The sequence below is a fragment of the Uloborus diversus genome, chromosome 6, assembly GCF_026930045.1.
Source record: "Uloborus diversus isolate 005 chromosome 6, Udiv.v.3.1, whole genome shotgun sequence".
NCBI lineage: Eukaryota > Metazoa > Arthropoda > Arachnida > Araneae > Uloboridae > Uloborus > Uloborus diversus.
The window spans coordinates 62,850,568-62,873,369 of NC_072736.1; the positions used below are offsets into that span (position 1 = coordinate 62,850,568).

Consider the following 22,802-nt stretch of genomic DNA (forward strand, 5'->3'; position numbering starts at 1 on the left):
TCGTTTGTGATGTCGTCGGCAAGAAATGTAAACAATGAAAGATCACCGATTTAAGTAATTGTTTAAAAATATTAAATTTAAACAAATTATTTTAAAAATGGTTAGATCCTATGTTTTTAAGCATGTTCTTTCGGAAAAAAATACTTTTAAAATATTGGAAACGACCCCATTCGTACCAGTGTCGAAACTCTGTTATACGAAACTTTCTTACAAATTATTTTTTTACTTATTCTTTGAACTAATTAATCATGTACATAATATGTATCAGGTCAATATGCATCGTGATGCATCGAAACCGTGTTTCGTGTTACATCGAAACCGTGTTGTATGAGACTTTGGACTTTGAAATAATACGAATCAAGGCAATCTGTACCGTCTTCTATCGAAACCAAGTCTTAAGATACAAATTTTATAATTCACTGAAATTTCGATTCAATACGAAAACTAACAAACAAAACATACAACGGCCTCATTGATCCAAAATTATATTTGTTATCAAGGATACAATTTAATTCCTTTACATACCTCATATTAAAACCATTATGCACAAACACGAAAAAACGTTATTAACTTCCTTCACTAAGAACGAAACGCATATTATCAGAAAGAGAATCTGAGCTTTTCTATAACAATAAATGTCGTCTGCGCCATAAGCGGCTGGTGCACAAAAAAAGGTGGGAGGAGGGGGGGGGGCATAAGGCTGGGTTTTTGTTTTTTTCCCCCGTAAATTTGGGCTTACTTACTGATTAAATAATTTCTAAAAATGTGGAATATGGTATCAAAAATCGGGACGGATGGCCATCGACGACTTTCCCCTTCCACTTTTATGTTCCATTCTTATGAAATAGGATAATAAAATTTCATTTATTTGGAATTTTTAGTTTTTACTTTTGTAAAATAAATCAATCCACCCCATAAAAAATAATTTTTCAATCAATCATTAATTATTAAGCAAAGGGGGCAAGCCCCCTTTGCTTGTTGAAGTGAGGGGCAGTAGCCCCCTCCCCCCGCACTAGCCTGTCTAAGGTTGAGCAACAACACCGAAACAAAACATAAAATAAAATTAATGGAATTATGTATTTAATTGATATTTTACTTTATATAATTTTATAATAGCTAAAATTTCAATTCAATAAAACATACAAACGAAAACTGGCAAACAAAACATACAACAGTCCCACTGATCCAAAATTAGATTTGTTATACACAATATAATTGATTATTTTACATACCTCAAATTAAAACCATTTTGCACAAAAAAAAAAAAACTTTCTCAACTTTCTTTACTGAAAGAACGAAATGCGTACATCAGAAAAAAAAAAAAAAAATCTGAGCTGTCCTGTAGCAATAAATGTCGTCTGAGTAATTCGCAACTCCAACGAACTATAGGAGGCACTGAAGTCACTGTCTAATGGCGGACTTAAAAACTAAAACAAACGCACATGGTAACGAAGAAAATGCTAAAAGTGTTGTGATTTTTGTTCGTACGTATGATTTTTTCGCTTTATTCTTTTTAAATTAATTTTCAAAGTCTTGTGGATATTCTGGCCCACGTAGAAAGAAATGAGAATTCAAGAAGCATTACTAAACGTCAACGATTAATGCAAACTATGTAGTTCGTAGTTCTAAGCAGCTATTTCCACGATGTTGAATTCGATATTTATCAATTCTTGATAAAACTAAATAATAATTGTAGCCTGACAAGAACAACAATTAATGCTAGAAAATTCAATATGACATTACAAATTATTATCGAAAGAAGATGATACTTCTTTGCCTTGCTTGGCTAGCGCTTTTTGTTTTCCATTTGTAGCTGAGTTATTTCTCTCGAATTCCCGAATCGGTTAATTTAAAAATTTTCTGTTTCGATTTTTCTAATTTCTGAGTTACGATTTAATTGTGTCATGTTATGCAAATCATCAACAAAATTCTCATGGATATATGGTGGTAGTTTTCTTTTCAGTTGATTGACCATTATTTCCTTTCACTTATCGAATTCTGTAATCTTACTACCATTTTATTCCACTCATGATAAAAATTAAAAATGGTTTAACTAAAAACGCGAAATCTCGCCAAGGCTACTTTGCTCGCAGTACTCACTAAAATCTCACTAAAACTATAACCCTAAACAAATTTGGCGAAACCTTTCAGCTGAGAATAAAAGGAATAAAGTAAATTCTTTCTCGGTTATTCATTTTGTTCTACGATAATATATTCAAGAAAATATTTTGCATACTGTCCATTCCAACTAAATGCTGCTGTAAAATATGGTATGTTTAATTAATTTAAGATTAAAGAAAACCCTATATTCTTACAAATTCATACAAAACAACAAAATTTTTTACCTTGTATAACGTTATCCAAGTTTGTTAATCCAGAATTTTCGCTTTCACCAATTATTAAGGAAATAATGAAAACTAACATTATTTTGAAAAGCTCGAGAATACTACTAAGGGACGAATTAATTTCTGTAGCTGAAAGCAAACTAAGACACATCGATTGCGTTAATAAATACTCAGAACAAACTGCCTGTGTTTACGTCAACAGACACACGTGGAACGCAACGTGGCAATGTTTTAGTTTCATTTGCAGTTTTGTAAATCACCGCAAGGTAGCGTATTCGAGCGCTGGAGTTCCGAATATTGATAAAAAAACAAAGTTGTTTCCGATTGCAAAATTTTGGGCTAATAGTTTAAAATTGTTTTTTGAAATATTTAAGTGAACAGAATGATTCATGATTTCATCAAAAAATTCCAAATTTCTAAATCCTGATGCTATTATGCACCCTCACACAAGAACACCTACACCGTCCTGATTAACTGATCCAGCTAAGTTCTTAAGATTCAATTCCTCATTTTTTTTTCTATTGACAATTATACAAAAATTTAACCTAAAATATTGAATTTACTTTCATCTATAAATAAGACGTTGTTCCAAAACGTTTTGAGCTTATTTATCATTGATTTTACGACGGAAAGCGTAAGTTTACTGTTTTTCACGCGAACAAGAAAATTTCTGCGGGAAGAGGTCCCTTTTAATCCAGCTAATCAGAGAACTTGGCTAACAATTTTATGCGAAAATTAAACGTGAAATGTTTCATTCAGTTCTGCAGAAACTTTTTCAGCGCTCAAATGTGTAATTTTCATAATCTTTTTAACTGTAAACCTCCGACTACGCTTTGTTAACTTTGCCAGTTGACCCATAGACTAATAATAAGAGTAGACCGAGCTTTCTCATTCTTGCTGATGAAGAAAATTGGTTCATAGATGTATCATGTGACAAGTGGAAGGGCTTGGCGAAGACTTTGGCAGCATGGTTGCTAGAAGGCAGCATTATCTATAGTTGGCACTCGACATGTATTTTAAGACAATGTGTTTTCATTAAAAAAAACTTCCAGGTGCAGAGATTGAACTGTTTTTCTTTTAGTTATGCATTATTTTGACATTAGTAATAGTTTTTGTTCAGTTTTCGGTAACGTTTATTTCATTTGGAGCTGTCAGCGTTGGCGTGAACGAAATGGCGTAAACGTTTTGTGTTAACGCAAAAATGTACTAATCGGTATCTTAAATTGAAACTGTAGGTAAAAATCTTACCGTTTGCTGATTCTTCTTGGTCGCTTGCATCTTTTATTGCTTAGAGAGTTATTGAAATTGACTAAAGAAAATGCAGAATACTATCTAAACGAAAAACTCACTATATTAACAAAATATTTACAACTTAGAATAACAAATTTACAAATCAGACTCCATAAAAGATCATTCTTCCGTGTTCCATCAATTCTATTTATTTTATTTCGCGCTGGCGTTGATCGTCTGCTACGATTAACGCCCGCTGTTGCTAGGATATCCACCAGTCACATGGTTTGGTTTATGAGCAGCAAAAGGGTTGCCATAGCTCGGTCTACTCTTATTATTAGTCTATGAGTTGACCTTTTCTTACCTTGTTTTCGATCCGATTCGTGTCTTTAAAGCATTTTATCAAGCACTTCACTATATAATGGTATAAATTAACTAGTTTAGAGACATTTCAAACCAATTTATGGCTACTGTGAGGGGAAAAAATCAAGTTTTGAATCGTGTTTGTTGTTTTCTACGCATACCTGCCATTTAAAAACAATAAGCAGAATATTAGGGAATAAATAAACAAAATATTAAAGGCAAATGGCTTTACAGTGTCATTACAATGCAAAAATAATAAAAAAACCACATATGATAATTTTAATCATGAATTTATTCGAAAATATTTCAGTGTACGATGACTTTTGTGGCGTATTTTTTCTCTGTCTCATCGTTTTTTGACAAATTTAAAAAATAAAATTTGGCAATATTTTGAAAAAACTACTGGGTTTTATTCAGAATGGCATAGGAATGGTGTGAAAAAAAAAGGACTTCATATTCGAATTCAGTTTTGCGATATTTTGGTTTTGCTACAAAATTTCAAGGTGTACGAACACTTTTGGGAGCCACTGTATTTAAATGTTGAAATTTTATGTTGCACGACCAAACTTCCGAGTAGGAGACATACGCAATTTTTCGTATCAGTTTCATAAAAACGACATAAAAACCTTTTTTGCATTGGAAAAACGAAATTTTAATTTTTTAAATTCACGTTACATCAAAAACCGTGTTGTATTGAATTCGAATTTTGTACCGTTGAATCGGTGTTATAATAATCGCAAATTTTGTGCCGCGTTAAACGAGGGACGCTGTAGGTAATCAAAATGTGAAATGAGGATCAATCTGACTAAGTTTCGGAATGAATGATAAATGCTAATGATTTTTTCAACGAACGAATTAGTAACGTTAAAAGTAAAGTTAATTTTTCAATTACTTTTATTTATTTATTTTTTTAGCAATGACGAATTGCTTATTTACCTCATCTGACCTTTTTTTTTTATGTACCTATGATTATTTGGATTACCATGACGACGAGAATAAATCTAGATCGTTTTTAATATGAATTTAGAGACACTAATTTTGGTCGTCAAGGTTATAAATCGTCTGCTTCATTCAATTCTTAACTCAAAACACATTTCATTAAAAAACGGTTTTTTTTTTTTGTGTGTGTGTGTGTGTGTGTAAAAATCGCCATTTTCTAATGGCGGACGAAAAAGTTAAAACAAACGCACGTGGTAATGAAACATATCTCATTTGCAGAAAAATAACAACTTGAACCAGTGAAAAAATTAAGTATGCAATTTAAGTCCACGAAAAGTAGCCATTTTGTCTAGCATATGAGGGTTAAGAAGCATTAAGAAGTTTAATAATTTTAAAAAGGAATAACTTAATTTTTTACTTAATGAATCACACATACATGTGTGTTTAGGTAACAAGATATTATTCAATGCCGATTTAAATTTATTATTTTTAATCTAATATATGAGACGTTACTTGCGAGACAAAGTGACCGCTTTCCGTGAAATGGCCCTAATGTGTACTTCATGAAAATAAAGAACTTTATGTGAATAATACGAGAAGTTAGTTTCAATTCATTATTTTCATGCTATTTCTGAATTACTAAATTTGTTCTTTATAGGAGCTGTTTTTTTTCTCGGTTTATTTATTAAATAATAAGATAGGTTGAACATTGTGGAAATGTAGTTTGCAGTTATCAAGTTCAGATAAGAATAATTAACTTTAGGAATGTATGCAATTAACAAGCGCATGAATTAAATTCACTTTCCATACTAAAAAATTTTCAGATTTTATTATTTTTATGACTAAAATTATTTTTTTACTCAGCACATCCATAATAATCATATTCTAAATAGCCATTCCACATTAAATCACATTTAAAATGTTTCGGTTTGAAAATAAATGTACTGTATAAAAGATATTAAGATATTTCTCGAAGAGATTCAGAAATATTTGGGAAACGCCTTTGCCTAATAATAAAGTTTTAAAATAAAATTTTCTTCCATTTACAGTACAGAATATGATATCGTCAAGAATCTTAAATATTTTGAACAAAAAAAAAAAAAAAAAAAAAAAAAAAAAAAAAAAAAAAAAAAACAATTAATGAGAAACAAGTTGTATAACTCAAAATATCTTCAAAGTGGACTTTTAGAGAGACAATATTAGCATTTTGTAGCCCAAGATGGCGGTCTAACGATCATACACGAAAAAATATCCCTGAAAATTTTCCCTCTCGCTAAACTTTTCCCTCGAGTTGGAGGAGAAGGCATCTATTTTAATTCTTATCTCCCCTTTCCCCTTTGTTCCTTTCTAAGCCTTCCAAGTTTGACACTTATTCGCTAAGGGGTTGGGGCGAGTTTTGGGGTGAACCAAAATATCGACTGAGAAAATATTACGTAAGAATGGGTTTGACTCCTTCCCTCCCCCAAGTAAGGGTATGTAGAGATTTTTCCAACTCCCCCTTCCCCTCGGGACCCTTACATGATTAATGAATGGCCCCTAATTTCATTGAGCGGAGACTAGCGTATCTGTATACAGGCATCCCTAATATCACACGGTGCTTCTACAACAGTTTCGATATTACACGGAACAAAATTTTAATTTAATACTAAACGATTTCAATATAACACGAATTTCAAAAAATAGGATTTCATTTTTGTATAATACTGTTAAAAAATGTATGATAATAGTTCTAAAGCCACCTGTAACATTAATTTTTAAATATTTTATTTTCAAATCGGTGTTCTAATAATAAAAAGACAAAAATTGTTTTGTTTCCAAAATGCATTATAAGAAAATAACATTAGGACTAAACATAAGCTAAATTTGGCAAACGATAAATAAAAAACCTAGTCTAAACAATATACAATGAAATAAATACAATAATTCCATTTATTGGGGCATTCCACGCTATTTTTGACATTATGTAGAGTCCGTAACGTGACCTTTTTTTTTTTGCCATAACTTTTTAATTTACCGTTTGATTTGCAAATTATTTTATTTTGAGCTGGTGTGTTGGTAGGAAAAGATCAAAATAAAATAATATGCTAATCAAACAGTAAATTAAAAAGTTATGGCAAAAAAGGTCACGTTACGGACTCTACATAAATGTCAAAAATACCTTGGAATGCCCCTATTTTATGTTTTCTTTTGTTTGATCGTTGTTTTGCTTAGACAAACTTTATTGCTACAGAAAAACTCAGATTTTTTCCCCTGATAAAATGCATTTTGTTCTTAGTAAAGAAAGTTGATAAAGTTTTTTTTGAGCTGTATATTCTAGCAGCTTTGTAGCATGATACGTGCTTTACAAGAACTATCAAAGTCTCATTTCCAGTATGATTTTCCGTTTTTTCTGTAAGCTCCGATATAAATATTCTTGGAACAAAGTTAGTTTCCCTCCTCGTTGAGATCGTACGAAATTGACCGCCATTTTTCTAATGCGTACCTCTCTTCAATCCATGTGCAAATGAACACCCACGAGGTGATAAGGGGCTAGGGAGGGGTCAAGGAATCTTAAACCTTTTAGGAATATTTTCTCTCTTTAAGCTCAGTGATAGGAATAAATAATCCCTACGACTTTTCCCTACCTACTTTGTTGGGAAATCACTGAACCTCACCTGATTTCACCTGTCAATCATTTGGATGGCGAAACGCTGGAGAGGGCGAATAGGGAAGTTTTCGATTTTTCAATTTTATTTTTATATGATAAAGTAACTCGTATGAACATTATAGGTGAAAACATTTTTGCGATACGATAAGTAGTTTTTTTTAAATAAATTTTTAAAGTTCAAGCTCTTGTGACGTCAAATGGCATAGGAAGTGACGTCATGCCCTCTTCCGATAAGGGAGAAGTCGAAAGTCACGCATTCGACTTCGAAGACGAAACGTAAAAGTCTTATCTCCTCGCATTTAACTCCTCGCGTTTCTGGAACATTAAACCTCTCATCCTCTCGAAAATATTCGAATATCCTCATTGATGTTACATGAGGAAGATTATTTAGATTGTGCTTTAACGAATCCGGTCTCCATAGTGTGTTCAAAAGGATTATTGAATTTCTAAAAAATAAAAATATCAGCGCGCTCAAAATGTCCAAAGCGAAAACAAGGGATCTTTGGCGGAAGGCTGCCCATTCGCGCCCTGTGACGTAGGCTCGTGACGTTTCAGAAGCGCGCACTTCTACGCGTGGATTTTTAAAAATTCATTAAAAATCAACCACGGTGTTTTAAAATTCGGCGGTGGTGAATTTTTTAGTTTTGAGGGTCAATTAAAATTATCCAATAGCCAAAATAGGAACATTTAATAGGTTACAACTTCCCTATTGCCAGAGACACGGTATAAAACGCCGTGCGTCTTGTGAATGGGATTCTAGCGCTAGAGTTGCGAATTTGATTAAAAAACGGTTTTTTGTGTAAAAAATCATGTTTTTCCCCCAGGGAAAGACACCTATACAGGGCAACTCCACGAAAAGTGGTCCTGACCCACCAAAAATTTTTTTTCACATAATATCGAAACAAATCTTATTTTTTAGACAAAGAAATATTTGTTCTTTTCAATTCCAACATCATTTTTATGTTTAAAATATTTTTATATCAGATTTTAACCTCATTTGATAACATTTAAACGAAGTATAAAAAAAAGAAGCATTGTAAGTGAAATTAATATAAGCGACTTTTTTTTACTTAATCATATTTTTTTTTTTGGAAAAACTATCAAATATCACGAGCACAGATGCTTTACTATAATTATGAGTCAAATATTTTTAATAAATACTTATGATAAGTTTTTAACCCCCAAAATATTAAGGTCACTTTTTGCTGTTCACACACGTAACACTAAAAGAACAAAAGTTTTCCTCCAAGGTCAAACTGGGGGACTAGAAAAAAAAAAATCTCATATCATAAATTAACTTCATACATAAAACCTGTAACCAGACTTTCATCTTCAAACATTCGGCAGAAAATTTTTAACGAGGCGTTTTGCAAAATGTCACACACGTAACGCTCCTGAATGGTTTTCATTACGAGTTGGGTCTTTACATTTGAATGTAAGGGAAAAATGTACTTCTCTCTCTCACACACACATAATTCAGCTAAAAATATTATGTAATGGCACTGAATCCAAGACTCAATGAGTGTTAAAAAATAATAATATTGATAAAATATAATAAATAATAATAATAATAATAATAATAATAAATTAAGAATTGCTGTTTTTATACCCAAAGAGCAGTTTAAACTAAGTGTTCGCAGTCTGCATATACTTGCGGAAAACTTTTTTTTTCCTGAGGATTTTTTCCCTCTCAGGTTTCCCTAAGAAAAAACTTTGCCCTCAAAGAATTCCCCTTAAAACCCATTTCCCCAAAATTTCCCCAGATAGAACAAAATTTCCCCAAAATAGGTTAATTTCCCCCAATCTGGCAACACTGCCTTCCTTTTGAAATCCTGCACACGAGCCTGAGGCTAATGAAAACAATAACAATAGCAACTAATTAAAATTTAGTTATACGCAAAACCAGATATGAATTATGAGCTCGATATAGACAACTTCACTGATTTAAATAAATGCTTATTAATTAGCATTCATAATGCTTTTAATAGAAAAAAGTAATTAAAAATGAAAACGAGCTCTGAAAAATAAAAATTCGATTAAGAGTGTAGGCACTAACATCAATATTTGGCCTCGGGACGGATGAAGGCCGTTGTGTGTATGTGTGGGTAAACGTCACAAGTATAAGTTGGAAACAAATTGAAACTTATAAAACATATCATCAGTTTCTTTTCTTTCTTTCTTCTTTTTTTTTTTTTTTAATGTTTTGTTTTCGACCTTCCACACCATCAAAACTCCATATACTAAGCAGAAGTAAACGTTTATGCACACCGAAATATTATTTCGAAGGAAAATCATGCATTTCAAAATTTTATTTGTTTAACTGTTTACTTTTATGCATTCCGATGATGCAAAATAGATGCATTTTCTACCAAGTATTCCCTCAAATCAACTGTTAAAAAAAAGTGATAAACTGGCCTGTAATCGGAGGATTTAAAACTTTCCCCTTTTGGTTATTTTTCCGAGATTTATTTTTTATTAGCGGTACACGCACGGCTTTGCACGTAGTAGAAAATTAAAAGGTCATTTGGTTCACCTGTATATTTACAAATAATGGATGATGAATTTCTTGCTAATTCGCTTATGTTAATTTGCTCGCCCATGGTCGCATATGAGGCTTTGAGAACCAAAGGGATGTAAGTGGACATTTTCAAGTTTTGAGTAAAACGCGGACATAACATCCTAGATAGGCTTTCATTGAAATTTTTTTTCTAAATCATGCTGTATAGCAGCAACTACCAGGGCTACTAGTACCATCTCTTGCCCCAAGACAGAGGAGAGGTTCACCTACAATTTGTACTGGTTATTTCCAAATTTTTAATTTTGCCACTTGCATCCCTTTGCTTCTCACTGCCTCAGGTAGTTTGCTCGACCACGTTATGGTAATTTGTTTGTACACGTTATGATAATTTGCTCGGTAAAACGTTCTTAAAATTGAAATAGAAAAAGAATAAAATCGTATTTTCGAAAAATCGCTTTGAGGTGCTCACCCCTGCGAACTAATTCTGTGCCAAATTTCATGAAAATCGGTCAAACGGTCTTGGCGCTACGCGCGTAACAGACATCCAGAGACACATATATCAAGAGACACATATATCAAGAAACACACTTTTAGCTTAATTATTAGTAAAGATTTTGTTCCCAAGGGTTTTAGCTATATCAATGGAAATTTTTACTGTTGAGTAGAATGTAATGGGTGCTTTCAGATGTGCCGTTAACGTTATTTCAGAATGGCTGATACTAGTGGTTGCAATACCGGTATACCGAATACCGGTACTTCGAGCAATTTTGCAATTTCGTAATACCGGTATTTGCTGGGGTAAAATACCGGTATTTTCGGTATTAGCTTAAAGTAATATAGTTTCCATTAAAGAATTTTCAATTTAATTTATTATATACATCTACTTGTATTTCAAATGTACATTTCTTTTTCCATGATACAGTACCAAAATCAATCTATTGATGTAAAAATTTGGCTTCAAAAGCACGAATTAGTAGAACATCATTAAACAAAATGTAGCGGAAAGATTGCAAAATGATATCGTTATTACTAGATGGTGAGATAATTGCATTTTCGTGTGCTTTTGTGCACCATGTTTTTATTTTTTCCATTTCTCTGATTATTCACTTTCTCTTATGGGAAAGTTAATTTCGAAACGAAATTTGGCACACATATGTGCCTCTATGTGAACTTGTGCCCATTGGTTTTTGGCGCGAATTCTTCCAAGGGGGGTGGAGCAATAGGACGTTTTTTGAGTTACGCGTGCTTGCTATTCCTCAGGAAGTAACTGGCGTAATCAAACAAAATTTGGTCCATATGTTGCCATTAACAGGAACAGGTGCTGATTCAATTTTGGTGTCAATAACTCAAACGGGGGTTGAGCTATAGAACGTTTTTTGTCGTCAATTGTGACTGCTGCATCTCAAGAAATAATGAACGGAATGAAAGAAAAATTTAGCGGCAAGTAGCCCTTAGTATTGGTACTACTAATTTTGGTTGGGTATAAGAGCTGATTTTATTTTGGTGTCAACAGCTAAAAAGGGGGTAGCGCAATCGCCCGTTCTTTTTTTCCATTGTAAGTCAAGAAGTAATGCTACGTTCTGGTTGAAATTTGGATTTTTTTTTTTCCTTTTTTTTTTCTTTTTTTTTTTTTTTTTTGCGAATAAAAATAGATTTATTAATGCAACAATAAGAAAGATAAATCGTAATAGATTGTGGTCTACGTATTTCTCGTGATTTTAATTGTATGGAAATGATCGGAAATATTATCTCAATGCTTTAAAATTTTTAACTGTTGCCATCTTATGTTTGTTAACAAATAAAATATTTGTAATTAATTCAAGCAAAGCTTTTAAAATAACTTTCAATTTTCGCTCTTTGCTTTGCTTTTGCAATAATTCAGACATTGGGATGGTCGTCAAGTTTTTGCAAGTGTAATTTCGTTTTTGTTGGGAATATTGCTTCCTCGTTAAGCATGGGGAGGGATCAGAAAAAAAAAAAGAGAAAAATATAGAAGAAAGTTTCGTGATGGCCACAACATACTAGTTAAAAAAGGCATAAAGCACCTGGATATGTTGTTCAGCAACAGAGAAATGAAACGTCTTATCTTTGTCAGGGCTTACCTATCTACAAAAAATAGTTTTCATTATCGACTCGGTTAACAGAAACATCGGTTAATCGAAGCTCGGTTAATCGAGGTTCTACTGTATGTTTACCATGGACACTCTATGGCACACACTTTGGGAATCTTTTCACTAATCGAGAAGGCATTTCACCCTGATTAAGGGGCTCATTCAGCTGTAAAGAATTCGATCGAATCGAATACGATCAATTGTATCTACTAATAGCGTAGCCAGAAATTTCCTTTCCTGCATCTGGAAGGAAATTTCTCGCTACGCTACTGGTAGATAGAATTCGATCGAATAGAACAAAACCGAGTTGAATGATTCTCTAACTGAACAGCTGATTCGACTGGAGCTATCGTGATGCTTTAGGAAGACAGTTCAAACAAAAATTTTAAAATCTCTCTCTGGATCTATGAATTGCTGAAATATAATCGTACTCACCTTAAAAAATAAGCCATCCGCTACGTAGTAACATTCTTGCATGCCAAGCCGCGCACCACATTTAGGTTACGAAAGGCATTTCCGAACGAGTGAACAGGTGTGAAAGAAGCCGACCGAGGCAGTACAGAAGGATAGCAAAGCAGCTGATACTACCGAAGTAAGATAAATACAAAAACGTCTGTATAGATAAACCGAACACACGCTGCATGTGCTTTTATCGAATTAAGTTATGTTTTGGAAATCATTTTTGAATTTCATTCTCGTTTTCAATCTCACGTGAGCAGTATTGTCAAATGACAACGTCAAAACAAGACATGCAGGCTCGTCATTTAGGGATGTGAGGGGGGAGGGCAATTGCCCCACCCTTCGACTTTGGAAAATCTGTTAATGAGAAATGGCATTTTGCGTTTGGTTAGCGGAAGTGAGAATTTAGTGTGTGACGTAATTCCTTATTCTATTAAAACGAACTAAAACACAATATTAAAAAAATTAATACATTTGAACAACTAGTATTTGATGCACTTGTGAAAGAAATAATAAATAAATAAATAAATATACACTTTTAATTAAACAAGTTATTAAGCAACATAAACAGTCACACCAGGTATGTGACATGCCACAGAGATGAGAACTCGCATGCTGTTAACCAAAAATATATTAAAATAAAAATTACTATTGAAAAAAATGTTGGCAGGTTTAAATAGATATATTTTTGATGAAAACTTTAAAAAATAATAATAATTTTTCTTTAAAGACCTCGACGGCCTGCGCCATGCCCCTCCCCCTTCCCACTCAGAAATGTCTGACAAGCGTTGAGCAAATAGTTTAATTTGTAAGCAAATTTCGTTTAACTTATTCATCACAAATGCGATTTTATCAGTTCTAATTTAAGTGTTACAATACAAAAAGCGAAAGAAACACTTCTTTTCCTCGTTATGAATAAATGTTATTCCCTGAGTTTAATGATACATTGGCCATTGTGACATTGTTTGCATCATTGTGACAGTTGGCGCATAAGGAAGAACTCCCAAACGTAATTTTTAATACGTGAATTGTGTATTAACTAAGTACATTTCAATTGCACTTATTAACATAACATTGAAACAATAACTCATTTCAATTCTTCGTTTATAGCCCAACAGATATCGAGAAGTGTCGCTAAATAAAATCTTTTTGTATATAAGACCATATACCTGTTTACCCTTAGAGACCATTGAGAAACCGTGGAGTATCGCTTTAATAGAACTTATTAATGAGCAGTGCCTCCTAGAAAATACAATGGCATTTGGCGTTTCACGCCGAGATATGTGAATGGCGAAATTTGATAAGCCGAAAAAATATATAAATAATATGCCGAAAAAATATTAAACATAAACGATTTTTTTTCCCAAAAATGTTCAATTTGAAGGTAAAGTTTTAAGTTAATTTTTTCTCAATGTAGTTAGCTTATAATACGCGTATTAGTAATTATAAAACATTAAGAAAGTCTTTTTTAAAAGCATTTCTTTATTTCTGTTAATAGTATTTAACTTATTCACGTTTGTCACCTTAAAAATTGAGAGACGTTTAAAAACAGTTCCATTAAGGAAAAAGCTTCATTTAGAAACAGTTGAAACAAAATATAATTTATACTAATTGCTAAAAAAAAATTAAAAAAAATTATGGTTTCTTCTCCCCCCTTTTCTTTCCTAAAAAAGAGAATAATTTCCAAAAAAAGGGCAATGAAAAGTTATCAGATAAATCACTGGCACGCGAAATTTTCCAGGATTGTTATCGCGAACAACGGATTTATTGACATTTCCAATGCGAATGCTTTGATAAGTGCTACGAAAAGTCATGTGTCAATAATTACAAAAATTAATTACAGTCGTCTCTCGCTACTTCGCGCTTCGACTTTCGCTGTTTCACTACATCGCGGTTTTTTCTGCCCCCCCCCCCCCCAATTATAGCAATGAGCCTTTTTTATGTTCTCGTGTAAACTTTTTCTTACAAGAGAATTACAAATTATGTCTTTTAAGTAAGGTAAGCTCTTCTTAGGGACTGTAGTTGTACTTTGAGGGAGTGGAGGTTTAAAACCGCCGAAGAAAGTTTTTCTCAATTTAACCTTAAACGCTAACTGCAAAGTATAAATCACTGTATTATTACTAGGGGATAAATACATCTCTAACGGTGTTTCAACAACGTACTAGCTTTTTAAGCTGTATGCGTAATACCTTTGATGAGTATAAACGTAGAGGAAGAAAGGGGCACATACGGTCACTAACTGGAAATTAATTCATCATTGAACAAGTTGAAATTGAGCTATTTTCATAGGTTAGTAGTAGTGTGTAAGACCTGCATGTGAGAGTGTGTATACTTGATTTCCTAATATAATTAATGTGATATCGATTCCGTCTAATATATCTCGTTTTCTCATATTTTGTGCAATATATTAAGTAATACAAATGTAATGTTGGATAAGGGTGCTGTTTCATGTCTAGGGGGCTCTAACTATGCTAAAAACCTATTTAAATTGTAGACAGTAAGTATTATGCCTTTTAATTAGGAAAATATTTGGTTTATACAGAATCCTACTTCGCGGAAATTCAGTTATCGCGGTGAAGTCTGGAACGAATTAACCGCGATAAACGAGGGTTAACTGATAATATTGATTAAATGATTGATGAAATAACCAGCTTGTTTGCACTTCGAACATGAAATCAGGAAAGAATTTCATTTCTAGGAATGTTTCACTCTATTTTTATTAATTTCTCTGGTACGCACGTGAAGGATATCGAACAAGATTGATAAACAGGAAAAAGTCAGTAGTGTAAGAAATAGCGTGAAGTCTAGGTATGTAATCTCCGTACTGCATAAAATATCTTAAACTTAACGGAAAGGTCAGTAGGGTTTAATTTTCGTTAATCAAGGATCATGGTCCGTTTCCCTTCAATTGATACTAACCCTTTTTTTAAGCAAAGAGAAAAGTTTCAAAACTATTTTTACTTATTTATTTTTATTTCCCTCCTGTTTTTATTTCAGAGTTGCTCGGATTTTCATTCTAAAAAGAGGAAAAAATGCCTGGTAAAAGTGTCCTGGACAAAACATTAATATTAATTACTTTAAAAAAAATTACTTTTGCAGTTAAATATTGTCTAAAAAGTTGTATCAAAATGCAATGAACATTTTCTTTACGGATTAATTACATTATGATTACTCTACATTATACAATCATCTTATTTCAAATAAACAATTTATTTAAAAGTATTTTATGTTTATCATTAATAAATAATGCAAGGTAAAATAATAACGTGATAGAATTAATAATAATTCTAAATTACATCGTAGGAATATTTTTATGCATCAAGCACGTGGAAAATCAGTTTTCAATTTGTCCATCACATCCATCTTATCCATTTTTCATAACGTCCAACCTTTTACAAAAATATCAACAAAAAAGCAGTCCTGCTTCCTCCCTGAAGAGAAAAAGACAAGGGAGGGAGGGGGGCTTCTTTTTTTGAGTTGTAAAAAAAATCTAGCAGAAAACAATGTGATCAGAAATTCAGTAAGTTACCGCCCTATAGCCGGGGCTAAGGCAGAACTACATGAAATACACCGCCAGCTCAATCAATTCCAGCCGAGGACTGCAGTTTCGTGCTTATTTCTCGTCAGCGCTAATTCTATATTAGTTACCAGTTTGTTTGGCACTCTTGGCTTCCTTAAGAGGTTGTCCACCTCCAGCTCAGTCACTCCTATGCCGGGCTGATGAGTGCTAATAAGCACGAAACTGCAGTCCTCGGCTGGAATTGACTGAGCTGGCGGTGTATTTCATGTGAACAGAAATGTTTAAATGTTTACAATACAATGCTTTTTTTTTCTTTAAATATTTTTTTTCCCCACATGAAAATCTAACTTTGATAATACAGCTGTAAGATATTTAAATTTTCCTGTACATCAAAGTATTGTTTGCTATTTTTCTCACAAAAATCATAAATAAGTACACAGGATAGAAGTGTAACTCAACTACAGTAGAACTCCAGCTATACGAAACAATTGAGACCTAATCCCATTCGGATAATCAAAAATTCGGATAACTGGATTTTCCCCGAAAAAGTCCTTATTAAAGTAACAACTGTGTTTAAGTTGAAAATGGGAGAAAAAACTTCTTTTTAAGAAAACGAGCTTTTAATTAATTAAATGAAAAAACAACATTTTTACATGTTAAGCATAATTACAAGTGCTGTACATTAGTACAGTATGTGTGTAAGGTATTTTAAATGAAAGTCATTGCTTGCTGAACAGTTCGCGTCGGGCAAAGGTTTGACTAGCTTCGCAGAGGGAATATCTCGTAGACAGAATCATAATTTTGCGAATCGTAATATGTTTACATCTTAATTTTGCTTTTCTGGTATCATGAAATCGATTCGGATAGTTCGAGTTCGGAAAATCGGAGTTCTACTCTATGTCATTTTGTGGATATGTTTAATTTTCTCATTTAGGATTTTTTTTCCCCAGTCATATTTCAGTGTAAAACTACTAGAGTATCGTCTTCACTCCTATGAGCCCCATGCTCGAAAAAAAATTTTAAGTTGTAAAACATTCTTAAAAAATCTGAGTTGCATTGAAACGTAATTAAGATTAATAAAATAATAGTTTAAAAAACTAAAAAAACACGCTTTCGTAGCAAAGTGAACTAAAAAGTGAAAAATAATCTTTGGATGATAGTAGTTGACCAATCACTTAATTTCAATGTAATACAAAAAAGCGTGGGGGGCTGTCTATTTACATTTTTGCTTGGACAACAAATGGAAGAAATTCATGACAACTGATAAGAAGCCCCGCCACGCTTTTTTGTATTACATTGAAATTAAGTGATTGGTCAACTACTATCATCCAAAGATTATATTTTATTTTCTTCTTTTTAGTTTAACATGTTTTACGAAAAAATATTCATTTCAACATTATTAAAAATCTTTTATATTCATAAAATTTGCCCAAAAAAAAAAGCTAATCCATCTCAGTCATCGATGTATGTGTACGGAAATCATATCTTCATTAATTTGAAAATTTGAGATGCATTTGAATAAAAGTTTTGTTCAACAATGGTCTGATCAGCAATGAATTTCCAATTGAAGGCTCACCTAAATTTTGGCATGAAATTAGTTAAAAACAATTATATTTCATGTTCTAATTACCTTGGAACATTGGAACAAATTTTGTCAGATGCAGAAAAATTAAAGGTTTTTGTAGATATTTTTAAATAATTTTTGCGAGCATTTTTAAATGTATTTTATTAATTTTTTTCTTTTCACATTGTTGGATTTATGCCAAAATATTGATTAAAATTGAAGGAAACTAACAATTAAAAGAGTTAATTAATTAATTTGATTATAGAATATTGCATTGTCATCGGGTCTGAGGTCGCGTGCCAAATTTCAAAAGAATCCGATCGCAGGAAGTGGGCGAAATTTGAGCTGCAAGATTCCGTTACAAGATACATACATACATTGAGTTACAAGAGACATACATACATACAGGTAAAGCTAATAAAAGCGGGTTAAAAACGAAATTAAGTATGCTCGTAATATAGCATTATATTTATACTTCTGGCGATGCACCACTCACATTGTTTATCACTTATCATAAACTTACGCCATCAGAATACTGAAAAGATTCAAAGTCCGCTTTCGAAAACAATAATGAAGTCAATACTTACGACTAGCATTTCGCTTCGAAAAATCTCGCGTTGAGGCGAGGAATTCGCGTTAGCTCTAAGATACGATACTCGTGAAAAACTCGTGTTACATCCATTTCGCAGAAATTAAATCGCGTTGTGGTGCGAGTCGACTGTACCAGTGATCGATCCAGGATTTTATTTTTAGGTTCGTATTTGTGAAAAAAAAAAGAAATTTGTGTGAACTTTTCTCTTTTTGTAAAAAGAAATCTTTTTTTTGGGGGGGGGGAGAGGGGGGGGGGGCATTTTTTAAAACATTTTTCGGGAAAAAAAAATCCTGTCATATCGTATACAGCACATGTATAGCTATCATAAATGTAATTTAACACCCCCTTTTGGCCTCTGGGAATCACTTGGAAGCTGGAGATTTTTTACTGATTTTTTTAGTCGAATTGATTGAGCTAAAAAATTATGAAAGAGAACTGTTTTTACACAAGTCATTTAGTGAAAGGTCTAATTTTGAGGCATAAATTTTGTGAACGATATAGAGTTACAATACACATTTTTGCGAAGGGTCGCAAGCAGACCTAATTTGCGCCTGAATCGACCCTGTGTACATGGATTTTAAAGCGTCAGTGGTCTTTAAAAAATTAATGCATGTTGCATGCAATAAAATATTTTTGGAAAAATAGGAATAAAATGGCGATGCTCACCAACATAAATATCGTGAGTTTCCACAAAGTGAGTGTAGGCCTCACAGCTCACTTCAATGCCCATCACGTCGGAGGAGCTGTAGAACCAACTGCCCCTCCCGGTATCCACATTTAAGGAATGCATGATTCTCAACAGTCATCCACACATAATTAATGTCCTAAATTCACTATCGATCCACACGAAGAAAGGTATAGCACATCTTCTGCAGTAAGTACTTTCGTAGGAAACTCCTGAACGCATCTTGAATCCCACATTCCAAAGTGAATCTTCAAAAACGATGCAGTATAACGAGGATAGGAAAAAATTCCTTCATTAAATCTTTGAACATTGATTCATACTTTTGAACTTTTTTTTTTCACTTTAATCATATTTTTGCACTTTACTCATTAATTCACGCCGTTGATGTAGATCCGCAACAGAAAAATGTACTCCAGAATTTGTCATTTTCCTATACCAAAGTATCTTCATTTTTTCACAACAGTCTTCAATAAAATGCTATTTTTCGCTGAGGAAAAGATGCTTTTAAATGAATAATCCTTTAAGTAAAATAAAAGACTGGGAAAGAAGAATTTTCGTATTAGTTGCCATGTGATGAAGACGCAGTAAAACAGAAAATATTCAACAATTTCAATCAATACAATTATAACGTACACTGTACGTTATACAATAATTGAATCTTTCGCAAATCACATCAAGAATTCGCTACGCATTCTTATGCATCAGATTTATCTTGATTTTTCATTAGATCTCGGCATGTTTCAGTTTTCCTTCATGCCAGGTATTAAAAATATTTGAGACGAACACGATAAGCGGGTTCTTGTGTTTGATACAATAGAATTCATAATTATAAGTCTAAACTAGAAAAAAACTACCATTCCTCAAATGGATTTTTTTTTTCCTTTCCTTTTTGCTACACGTCCCAGGCTACACGTAATCTTCGAAATATTAGGATTTATAAACAATTTGCAATGAAGTTCCGAAATAAAATCCTGGGTATCTTGAGAACTTCTCATCTAACCCTTCTTAAAAAAGCTGCACTGCACATTAACATTTGACGGTCCAACAGTGTACTCCAAACTTCGAGCAGGTAAATCCCGGAATAAGCAGTCAGATGTCGGCTTAGCTTAAATCCTATTACATAAAAGCAGAACTAGCGTCTCATTCGTTGGTATGAAAACAGGGGAATAAACGGCGGAAGTGACGTAGCAAAGAGAGGAGGAAGAGTCTCATTTGTGTGAAACTGCTAGAGAAGCCGGTTTTCGAAGATGGAGAAAGTATCGCCTCTTCTTTCGATAGGCCAAACACCTAATTTATAGCTTTTTGAAAAACAAAGCAAAATGAAGCTTATCTTATGAAGAAAAAAAAACAATGCAATTCCTTTCCAACGAATACCAATGGGCAGGGATGCCCTCCCCCCCCCCATTTTTCTCAACCCTCGCTCCCTTTTTTACATTTTTAGCTCTCTTTTTATTTCATTATTTTTTTTAAATGTTTTATTTAATTAATTTCTTAAAATATTTTTTAAATTTATTTTTAATTATTATTATTATTTTATTTGAAAAGTTCTGTGTTTCGCCAATGACATACACACAAATTAAACAAATAAATGAAATAAAATATAAACAGAATAAAATATAATAAATAATTAAAAATAAATCAAAATATTAATTTTAATAAATAAAATAATTGAAAATATCCCCCCCCCCGAAAAAAAAATTGATGGCGCAACTTGTGCCATAATCCCCCTCCCCCTGTGGGCACTCCTACCCATGCAATGAAATATATCCGTTTCAACGAAATGAATATTCAGTCCCCATTTATTGCTAGTAGAGAATGCGTTAATTCCATTACAACATACAAAATTTGGGGTTCGTTGAAGTTCATTGTAATAATATGCAGTAAAAAGTGGAGTGTTTATTTTGAAAGAGGCAGGGTTGCGGAGAATGACAGACGCCGACTCCTTACCGCAGACTTTTTTTACCTTACTCCGCAGCCCAGTGGAGTTGCGGACTCGAAGAGAACGTAGAGTAGGCAGATTAGGCAGCTGCTTAGGGAGGCCAATTTTTTTAGGTCGGCAAATTTTGCTTCAATCTCGTTTTTTAAATTACTATTCTTGAAAATAAAACATCAGTTCTTTTTTTATTTTCCCCCAAAACAGTGAAATGACGGATCCTAACTTGTCAGCGGACTTGAACGTAATTGCCGAAACCACAGAAAATGAATGAAACTTTTAAAACTTCATACATAGCCTAATTTGTTCTTTCCACCAAAGATAAAGATCTTCCACTGCACTGATCTTTTGCGCACAGAACTACCCTGTTGAAATTTATCTGAACGAAAATAAAATTTGCTACGTCTTTAAATTCCATCATCTTTTCCTTTAATAATGTACTGATTAATTTGATAATCCTTAAATGGACATTAGCCTGCCGTCCTCTTGACATTGGGCGGCAGGCTAATGTCAAGAGGACGGCAGTGCAGTCTAAGCTAACACGAATGATTCGTTAAAAAATATTCCCTTCAAACTTTTAGACAGTGAAGCACCGTTTATGCGTTTTTAAAGGGACAGTATGAAAAAAGCGTACAAATGAAAAAACGTATAATAGGTATATGTTAATCTTATATAATTAAAAACTGAGCGTATCCCAAAATACAATCCCCAGGATCATCAGGGGGAGGAGGAATTCAAGTTAGAAAATCGCTGTTCAAAAAAGTTTTCACTTTCTTTGACAGGGCTACAGCTCAGACGAGAAGAGAAATCGAGCTGAAATTTCGCATATACATTTCTTTTGCCCTACTGATGTGCCTTTTGGGGCATTTGACCCCCTCCCCCCTTGTTTTTACCCCCAAATCGTACCTTCCCGGGTTCTGTAGCAGCCCCCTGGGGGCTATGGTAATGATATTTTGTATACCTATTCTTGGGGAGCCATTGAAAATATAAACAAAAATTCAACCCCCCCAGGACATCATGGGCCGGAGTAATTAAAGTTTGAAAATCACTAATTTCCCCTAAATTCATATGTACTTACTCTCAGCTCATAGGGTTTGTTAATATCTGACTGCAATTGCAAGGCTAGAACAGATCTAAGATCTAACAGTTATTCAAAAGTTGTCCTAGGAAATGAATTCAATCAAGACTAATCAAACAGATCCAACAGTTGCAACTAGACGTCAAATCGCGGATATGGGTCATTCAGGTGAACATGGTACATTTCAGTTTTCAAAACTTTTTTTTTCTGAGTCATCTAATTCAACAAAAATTAATGTCAAATAATGGCAAAAGGGTTTAATTTATCTGAACTACAAAAATCAATTAGCTCAACTTGGTTTTAATATCCAATTTTCTAAGTTCTTTTATCAGAAACTAGCAAAAATACCCGGCGTTGCCTGGGTTAGCAATAATTATGAGAAACAATCGTTACTTGCATTTGTTTTCTGTTTTAAGTGAAAGAACTTAAAACACGTTCTTTTTGACGTGATTTAAAATCTAGTTTCTCCCTTACTCATAAAACTGAAGTAGCAATAAGTAAAAAGAGCAAAATAGTATTCATTTAGAAACGAAAACACGAAATTTAGGCGTTTTCAAATTTGAAGAATTTCCGAAACATGAAATTAAACTTCACATGTTTAAAAAGATTTATCAGTTAATACTCTTTTTTTTTACTTGGAGTCTTACCTTCTCTGTATATCTATTGAAGAACGAACGGTTTAAAAAAAAATGTAGCCGCGCTCCCTTGATCCCCTTAAACTTGTTTTAGTTATTTTGGAAAATTTTAATTATTGTGGGTTCTTGGTGCGATTTAAAATGTTACCGAATTTGCGGGAATCGTTTTGAGATACCTTGGAT

The 22,802-nt window shown here is 33.1% G+C and overlaps 1 protein-coding gene across 1 annotated transcript in view; it reads right to left on the reverse strand.

The window, feature by feature from the left end:
- The window catches only part of LOC129223856 (leucine-rich repeat serine/threonine-protein kinase 1-like), a 102,934-nt gene extending 83,884 nt beyond the window's left edge, over positions 1-19,050 (reverse strand). The window contains exon 1 of the mRNA XM_054858217.1: positions 18,955-19,050. Coding sequence (XP_054714192.1) covers positions 18,955-19,018 — 64 coding nt within the window. The 5' untranslated portion in view covers positions 19,019-19,050. The remainder of the gene's footprint in view (positions 1-18,954) is intronic.
- Between the last annotated feature and the right edge of the window lie 3,752 nt (positions 19,051-22,802).